The following is a 9,797-nucleotide window of genomic DNA, read 5'->3' as shown; positions in this document are numbered from 1 at the left end:
TGAGGCTAGGGAGGCAGGCAGGGGAAAGACATGGAAAGTGGCGTGCTTAGGAGCTTGGATTTTATCCTGTATATGCTAAGAAGCCACTAAAATGGGAAAATGGCATGCTTAGCTTTGACAGGAATTTCTTAGAAGAAACAACCAGAGAATAAATACCTGAATGATACTCAACCTTATTAGAAATTAAAAAGATACAAATTAAGGTAATTTCACTGAAATAGTCTTTTATATCCACTAGCTTCACAGAAATTAAGAAGTTTTGGCAAACTTCCAATTGTTTGAAAACTATTACATCAAGTCTTTATTAGGCTACACATTTGCCAGTTATTTCAATAGCTTCTCCAATGCCACAGTTTCCAAGTATCATCTTAGAAACTTTAAATGTGTTCATGTATTCCAGTTTGTCCACTCCCAAGTCTGATGTCAAAAATCATGCAGTACTGTGGGTGTGATTTGTCCATTGCAAAACAAACAGAAGTGCTTACATTCACGGATTTAATATGAATTTCAAAACCCTCAAACTACTAAAATAATCTGTAATGTTACTGAGTTTCAAAAACTCAAACCCCATCTCTGGCAGGGCTGATATACTTTTTTAGTGAGTGAGCTTACCCAACCACCTGGTAACTACATCTCAAGAAGCTTATTTGTTCTCAACATATTATGGGAAAAATTATGTATCATTGTGATATTCACAACTTGAGGATTTACAAAGGTTAAGATGTATCCTTCCAACCCATTTCATGTACATACTGACTCTATGAAAGATACACACACCCTTTTTTTTTAAATGACATCCACATATTCCAAGACTTGTATAGGGTATTAATCCTTGAGGTCTAAGGATTCCTGGCTTTGACAGTAATGGATGTAAAATAATATTTTACAAGAGAACATTCTGATGGTCCATAATTAAGCTGAATAACTTGGTAGAGTCTAAAGTCTTGTTGAAAGAGAAGAATGTTAAGGTTACTTGAGTATAAGATATATAATTAGATATATTAAATATATATCTAGTATATTTGGGAAATATTTCAGTAAATTTTGACAAAAGCAGCTCCTTTTAAAAAAAAAAAAAGATTTTATTTATTTATTTGACAGAGACAGACACTGTGAGAAAGGAAACACAAGCAGGGGGGAGTAGGAGAGGGTGAAGCAAGCTTCCTGATGCGAAGCTTGATCCCAGGACCCTGGGATCATGACCTGAGCCAAAGGCAGACACTTAATGACTGAGCTACCCAGGCACCCTGACAAAAAGCAGCTTCTATCAAAATCTAAGATGTATGCTTTGAAATCATCTACCTAATAACTTATGAAAATGATTATCATTGTAGGATGATCTCTTCACCTTACAGAAAGGTCAACATATGTAGAAAAGCCAAAAAGAAGAAGGTTAGATGAAGATATAGGACAAAGAGAAACTATAAGATGTTTCTACTTCTATTATCCCCTCCTAAATATTACCAAATATTTGCATAAAGATTGTAAAAAGGAATAGTAGAGTGGATAGAAAATGGTTTGAAAGTCACAAGCTAGATATCATGTTTCTGCATTGGTAACCATGTCATAATCCAGAAATTTTCACTTTTTCTCTCTGCCTTCCTGATATTCTGTTTTTTATTCTGTTGCACTGACATTAATGTGTAGATAAGTAATTGAAGTAGTCTAATTTTTTTTGCTCTGTATATGAAGAGAAGTACAAGGAAAATCAAATAAAGAAAGAATGAATTCAAATGATATTAAAATATTTGAGGCATTGAGAAATATTGCTTTATCTCCACCCTAAAGTGAGCACAAGAATGAACATGTCAGGAAGATAAAGATCTCTGTTCTCTGCTTTACTTTAACAATTTAGTGCAATCACAGTGTTCCCATATCAACTAAGATCTTATAGGAAAAAAGAACCAATTCTTTCATTTCTTCTCCAGATGTCTTCTGTTTATTTTTGCTTCTAAAGAAAATTTTCCTCTGTGTTCTGTATCAGAGGCATTTTTTGGGGTTAAAAAACCCAACCAACTTTAAACTTTTGTTGTCTCATTGTTTTTATTCTTCCTTTTATGCTAGAGCTCTTCTTTGATTTTTTCCCCCTTCTCTCTACCTCTTCTCTATTCCTCTCTCACATTAATTTTTCTTTTCCATTTCCTGAATCATTGCTTACTTTAGAAGGATGCTGTATTTCTTCTATAGTCACTAGAATGAATAAGCCTCTCTTAGTAACTAACTTAGTAAAAGTTATAGGGAAAGAGCAAAACTCTGAACAATTTATATACTAATTTATATACTAATAATTTATATAATTTATAATTTATATACTAACCAATTAGAGTCTAAAAGAATTAATTGAACTTTCATATGCCAAACTATACCATACTATACCATACATACATACTGTATGTATGCATGTATGAATCTATATATCTATCTATATCTAAATAATTGCTTTTATTACTATAAAAGGTACTGTAGCAAAATAATGTAACTTTAAAAAATGTGTATTCATATGTATATATCCAAATGAATATTGTTCTTCAAAGTAACATTTAGTGAGGTTAGACCCATTATTCCAAATATGTTGTCATTGTTCAAAAAATCTTCAGAAATCATTTTGGAATTATAAATCCTATTCCCTAGTTATGGACTGAATGTTTATGTTCTCCTCCAAATGTATATGTTGAAGCCCTGAGCTCCAATGTGATAGAATTTGGAGATGGGGCTTTGGGGGGTAATTAGTGTTAGATAAATTTAAGGGGGCAGGGCCCTGGTCTAATGGGATTAGCGCCCTTATGGGATGAGACACTAGGGAGCTTGCTCTCTCTCTCTGCCCGTGCTCCCACAAAGAGGTCCTGCGAGCACGCGAGGCAATGACAGCAGCCTACAACCACGAGAAGAGGCCTCAGAATAAGCCTATTTTGTTGACCCTTTGATCTTCAACTTCTCAGCCTCTAGAACTGTGAAAAATAACAGTGTGGTATTTTGTTATGACACCCTGAGAAGACTAAGATGCCTCTAACAAGGGAATATTTAGGAATCATGATCAAAAGTCATTTTGAAGTCATGGGGTGATCAAACTGGATTGAAAAATGAAATATGCCTAGAAGCACTAATTTTTCTGTGTAACTCATAAGGTGTCTCTGAGACAAATCTCAAAAGAGGAGCATCAAAACTTTGTTGCACAAATGTTGAAATTATTACAGTCTACCACAATAACAGCATTTAAGAAAAAATTCATTTGGGTATATATGAATATATTTGGTTTTTTTAAAAGGTCTCTATACAGCTACACCCATTAGACTATTAATGACAATCTAATTACATAAAGCAAAGAACAAGTTAACATATTTTACTTTTTGTATACTTACTGTTTTGTTACATAGTTAATGTATTTTGTTCATCCCTTCAACAACTATTGGATGCTGAACTGGAGTCAAGCATACACAAGGTGCAATGGATACAGGTCCAAGACAACACTATCTTTAAAGGAATTCATACCATGAATATATAATCTTATAGTAGTAGTAAATCCAAAGGTTAAATGAAAATACACATTTCCCAGAAGAGAAACATGACTTAATGAAATGTTAGCATGCAGATATAGTGTTTTGGAAGAAATGACTGGAAATCTTGTAAAATATTTGTTTTATGACCAGGCAATGTATGACTGAAAAAATATTTTAGTTAGATATTTATGAAATCCAGAAATTTATTTGAACTATTATATCCACCAATGTGATGAATAGTCCAAATTAGTTATCAAATCCTATTCTAAATTAGCTTCTTCAAAAATGATTAATTTTGAACTTCCAAAGTCCGTGTATTTCTTAAATTCTGTCATTTTCTCCACAATAATCAAAATATAAAACCTTGCAATTATTAGACTATATAAAAGAAAAATCTTAATTGCAACAAATTATCTTTCATGAACTGTGCTGTAAAAACTCTTCAAGGAACGAATAGGATCTTCTCATTTAGTTAGGATGGCTTAGTATTTTCAGTAAGATGACCAATCTTTTTGTAGATGTTGTCACGTTTATAGTAGATAGCGTTCATGAACAGGCAACCGACTGTCTGTGGGTCCACCTAGAAGGATCTGTGATATAAATTTAAAATATTATAAAATGTTATATTCAGATTAGATTTAATATTGAACACAACTGAACATGAATATGCATGAATATGCTTACTGTGAGGAAATGCAATATATAGAATATACATTTTATATGTAACATTTGGAAATGTTGCTAATTTTAAACATGACATTTCAGATAATTAAACCCTTCCTTAATTCATGGGCAACAAAGTTTTAAAAAATAGACTTTTTATTGCTTTCCTAACAGTTTAGCATTTGTATGCCACACCTCCTGGAGAAAGTACTAAATGAAAAGGGAAAAATGGCAGAGGAAGGGTGGGTTCATATGATTGACATTTACTTTGCATTATTTCCATTGTTTCTCATTTTGTATGAGGATAATTGCATATTACTCTTTCCTAAAATGGAATATAATAAAATATAGATTTCCTAAGTGTGACTTTTGTTGATGAGAGAATTTTGCCATTTAATCCTATTTCAAGCTAACATTTCTAATGGATACCAATCCATTTTCTAATAGACCCCATTTTATTATTGACAATATAAACATTATAAAGGATAATTTTATTCATACATCTCACACATTTTAAAGAATAAGAAACCATTTGTTTAAGAACGACAAGAAAAATCATATTCACTTAGTTCTCTGGCTCACTGAGTCAAGCAGTTTATAATCCTGATCTGCATATTTTGTGCATTTTTCTTCTTGATTACATTTTTAGTATTAGGCAAAGGAAGATATTTCTTTTTTTTTTTTTTAAGATTCCATTTATTTATTTGAGACAGAATGAGAGAGAGAGAGAGAGCACATGAGAGGGGGGAGGGTCAGAGGAAGAAGCAGGCTCGCTGCCAAGCAGGGAGCCCGATGCGGGACTTGATCCAGGGACTCCAGGATCAGGACCTGAGCCGAAGGCAGTCGCTTAACCAACTGAGCCACCCAGGCGCCCATGCAAAGGAAGATATTTCATCAAGTTTTGCACTTGTACTCTGATAGATTCTTAAATTATGTATGATTAAGTTACCTTTAAAATTTAAAATGATTAAAAGTTGCAAAAATGCTTGCTAACACACTGTCTTTATAAGTATGTTACTCAGTTCTCTGTAGAGCAGAATTCAGGCCTAAATGAAACTATTACTGAAAATACTTGGCACCATTTATATAACAGAGGTGGGTTTATTATTTCCTTGACAGTGTTTCTCTCCAAAAATAATGATAAGTTTTTGTTTTAAATCTACTCATCAGGATAAGCATTGAAACCTAAAAATCTGCTAACTACTGGTTCTACTTCAACCTTGCTCAACTCATGAATCCAGACACAATAAAAAAAATAATACTGTTTGCCCTAGGCAAAAAAAGTCCTTGAGAATAAAGCAGTCCAATTCCAAAAAGGAGATAAATAAGAGTTTCGGTATTTCAAGCCATATTTGTCTGGTGGGCTCCATTGCAATGTGTTTTTACCTGTATGATATATTTATAATTTCTTCTATTATAGCCAATAATAGGAAAATGAGACCATGTGAAGAGAAACAAATGGGCTAGTTTCAGTGTATCAGTGTAAGACTTTATGGTATTTTTATTAAGTTTATGTGCAAATGACATACGGGCATCACAATGGGGATGACTTTTGGCAAAATCATAATGAAGGCCACAGATAGAAGACAATGATTTACAAATCCATTCCTCTGATCCAAAGAGCTGGGACTCTAATTCCCATCCACTCTAAACAGATTAGTTCCACTTTACAAAAATCTATTTCATATATTAGGATTGTGCAGAAGATTTCTTTCTTAAACAGCTGACCCTAAGAAAAGAAAAGCTATTTACCTGATCTATTTTTAGTGACTTGGATGAAATCATCCTCATCCTCATCACAGCTTTCGCAGTTTAATTGTTGGAGGCTTGTTTCTGACTGGCTTTCAGCTTGATTTACATCTTTCTGTTCATTGAAGCTTCGAAGTGCAACCAGCCGATGATGTATTGCTGCATACAGACATCCTGTGTCTTTGGCGCTGGCCTGCATGAGGAAAATTAAGTTGTTAAGAATATAAATAGGAGCACCTGGGTGGCTCAGTCAGTTAAGCAGCCGACTCTTGATTTCAGCTCAGATCATGATCTCAGGGTCGTGAGACCGAGCCCCATGTCAGGCTTCGCGCACTCAGGGTGAGTCTGCTTGAGATTCTCTCTCCCCTGTCCCTCTGCCCTCCCCCTGCCCTCTCTCTCTCTCAAAATAAATAAATAAATAAAATCTTAGGAGTAGAAATAATAATAGCCACATTTTAGAGATTTTTAATCTTCAACTATTAATAAGGAAAGAATTATATGGCATAAATCTAGAATATAAATAACTCTAAAAATTAAAGAGTGAAAAGCCATTCATCTTGAAGCAAATTGAATCTGAAAGTGAATAATTTTATAACAGGTCCCAATTTGTGCATTTTAAACTGAGAAATGAAATTTTGTGATTTAAAATTTCTATTTGAATTGAAGACTATCCTTCCTCCACTGTTTTACACTGTAGAAAATTGTAGGGTGGATGAAAAAGAAAGACCACCTTTCCTTTACATGACTGCGTTTCGATGTCCCATGCAAGCCTCACAGCTCAGTGAAAGAGCAGAGCTCATTAGAGCAATCTATAATATTGCAGCATAGAAGCTCAGAGTGCCGGCCATTGTGCCACAGAGCCACCTTTATGATATTGTATCAGAAACACCTCAGAAGGAACACCTGGGGGGCTCAGTCAGTTAAGCATCTGCCTTTGGCTCGGGTCATGATCCCGGGGTCCTGGGATCGAGTCCCGCATCGGGCTCCTTCCTGAGCGGGGAGCCTGCTTCTCCCTCTGCCTGCCGCTCCACCCTGCTTGTGCTCTCTCTGTCTCTCTCTGACAAATAAGTAAATAAAATCTTTAAAAAAAAAGAAAGAAAGAAACACATCAGAAGTCTTTGCTCTCAGTACTTTTCTATGCTGTTTTTATGGATGCTCTTAATATAAAAAATGATGGTGACAATAACACTGTTATAACAGTTATGGTTACTACACTCTTTTTTATTCAATCCTTACAATGAAACCATGAGTGAATTATTTATTTCACTTATATTAGCAAAAGCACCCAGTACAAGTATTCAGTATATTCTCATTTCCCACATCCCTCTACAGATGAGGAGATGAAGGCTCAGAAAGGTACAATGACTTGCTTGAGTGTACTTAGCTAGTCAGCAGATTGGTTGGGCTCGCATCCCAGATCTTTGTCATCAAAGTCAGTGCTCTTTTAAGGTAACATGGCAGTGGTTTATATTTTTGTATCTTTTCACAATTTCGCAGAGAATCTAGGTAAATTATTCTCTTTGCTAACCCTCCAGAAAGCGGTCTTACTTTTCAAACCAAGAAATGAGGGTTGAACAAACTACATGCCAACTTTTTGGGAGAAGGGTCTTAAGTTATATATATATATATATATATATATGTACATATATATATTTAAAGATTTTATTTATTTGACAGAGACACAGCGAGAGAGGGGACACAAGCAGGGGCAGAGAGAGAGGGAGAAGCAGGCTCCCCGATGAGCAGGGAGCCTGATGCGGAACTCGATCCCAGAACCCTGGGATCATGACCTGAACCGAAGGCAGACGCTTAATGACTGAGCCACCCAAGCGCCCTATATATATATTTTTTCAAGATTTTATTCATTTATTTGACAGAGAGAGACACAGCGAGAGAGGGAACACAAGCAGGGCGAGTGGGAGAGGGAGAAGCAGGCTTCCCGCCAAGCAGGGAGCCCAATGCAGGGCTCAATCCCAGGACCCTGGGATCATGACCTGAGCCTAAGGCAGACACTTAACAACTGAGCCACCCAGGCACCCCGAGTTATATTTTTTCATTTGCATGTTCTTAAGTTCCCTTAATTACTTTGGGGGGAAAATAACTATAAGTTAAATAAAATATTTTTGTTCCTCATATTGTGCTAAATATTATATAGATGTTGAGAAAATAATTGTTGAATCTTGACTGATTTCATTTTTTACATTATGTGCAAAGGTGTAATTTTTCCTTAGTAAGTTAATAAATATTGCAAGAGTATTTGTAATTGAAATATAAATACTACTCTGCCACCTTGACTTTCTAACATTAAAATTTAAATATGTCTTCCACTGGTCAATATATTGCCTTTTGCCAAATTCATTCAGATATATTCATTCAAGGAATTCAGAACAAGAAATTAAAAATAAAATCACAATGATATATTTTTTAAATAACAAATTCTCTATGCTTAAAAGAATGATAATTCCCAGGAAGTACCATAAGAAAATGCTGGAGAGAATGAAAATTGATTCAGTCTTTCTGAAGAGAAATTTGTCAAGACAAGTCAAAACCTTATCCGAAGAAAATTAACATGTATGTACACAGAGAATTCCTCACATCTTTCTTGCAGAATTTTTAATAATGAAAGGCAGTAAATTACCTAAGTATTTAACAAAGTGGAATTAATGGAATAAATTAGGGTGCATAATAGAATTCTTTTCGCCTATTAAAAGAATTTTCAAAAAATGAACTATTTAATGACAGGAAAACACTTTCACTGATGAGTGAAAAGGTTACCTATGTGTACTTCATAATCAAATATTCACATTCTAATCTATTTAACCACTTTATAAAGTAAATTATTATTATCTTTATTTGGCAGATGAGTAAATTCAAGTTAAAGAATCTAAATAACCTACCTGAAGATCATACAGTTTGTACAATACATACATATGTGTGCACACACATATATGCTAAAATATAAGAAAAATGTTCATAATGACCATGCCTGGGAATGGAATTTGGGGTGATTTTTATTTGCATTTAGCTGGCTTATCTCTAGCAGATATCCTACAATTTAGGGAGCCAGCGTGGGTCAGATACTGAACAGCAGAATCTCATCTTAGCTAATGGTCTCAATCTTAGTATCAGCTACAGGCAGGCTGCTTTACTTGCTCAAAGCCAGGGGATCCAGCCTAGCAGAGTATCAGGGACTGTCTCCCTCGATGGTAAACAACATTTGGGCATTATCTTACTCTAACATCTCCATACTCAACATCACTTACACCTAACAGTGCCCTTACTGGTAGTTAATAAAACCTTTGGTTTTTCATCATTGGGCACTTGGCAACTTTTTTTCCCCATTACTTTCCATTCCATTTCCATTTCCATTACTATGGGAGCTAATTTACTTGTACTGTTACCTTCTGCCTGAGTCATGTGAGTACTCAGTCTGCTCCAGTCTTCTGGGTCTCAGCCCATGTGGGAAACCTAACCTTTTTTCTGGTTTGATCCCTGCCAGATCTCTCTCTTTTGTGCCTGAATCTTGTATTTGAGGTCAAGCATTCCTGCTGCCGGGAAAAGCTAAGTCTGTGCTCCCATCCTGTTACCTTGGAGACTGACTCATGTCCAGAATGGGAATGTGCTGTTGGACTGATTGTTTTGACTTACGAGCCCTCTGTTTTTCCATTTCTCACTGGTTTCTTTCCAGTGATCTCAAAGCCTTCTGAATTTCAGCATTCAGTATAAGCACTGGGCTGTGTATTCCACTGGACTCCTAGGAGCCAGTCTTGACAACAGTCCCTTTGGTAACTTAGTAAGATTGTTGACATAATTTGTAATACCATTACACATAATGGTAAAGAAAAATGAGGAGGTTTGAAGCATATATCAGTACAAATGTCTTGGACA

At 35.2% G+C, this 9,797-nt stretch overlaps 1 protein-coding gene across 11 annotated transcripts in view; it reads right to left on the bottom strand.

The window, feature by feature from the left end:
- Positions 1-293: 293 nt before the first annotated feature.
- RANBP3L (RAN binding protein 3 like) overlaps positions 294-9,797 on the bottom strand; it is a 291,046-nt gene continuing 281,542 nt past the window's right edge. For 4 of the 11 annotated variants that reach the window (XM_045862295.3, XM_064596792.1, XM_064596791.1 and 1 more), the window contains 2 exons: positions 5,913-6,102; positions 305-4,087 (listed from right to left, as the gene is read on the bottom strand). In XM_045862295.3, the coding sequence (XP_045718251.1) occupies positions 4,044-4,087; positions 5,913-6,102 (234 nt within the window). In that variant the 3' untranslated portion in view covers positions 305-4,043. Of the gene's footprint in view, positions 4,088-5,904; positions 6,103-9,797 lie in introns of those variants that run through there. The other 7 variants (XM_045862334.3, XM_045862324.3, XM_045862305.3 and 4 more) reach the window with 5 other exon arrangements.

This window comes from Mirounga angustirostris, unplaced genomic scaffold (assembly GCF_029215605.1).
Source record: "Mirounga angustirostris isolate CCGP_5_RB_7025 unplaced genomic scaffold, mMirAng1.0.hap1 SCAF_7, whole genome shotgun sequence".
Lineage (NCBI taxonomy): Eukaryota > Metazoa > Chordata > Mammalia > Carnivora > Phocidae > Mirounga > Mirounga angustirostris.
Note: the sequence above shows the minus strand (reverse complement) of the source record. Positions and strands in the feature narration are given on the sequence as shown.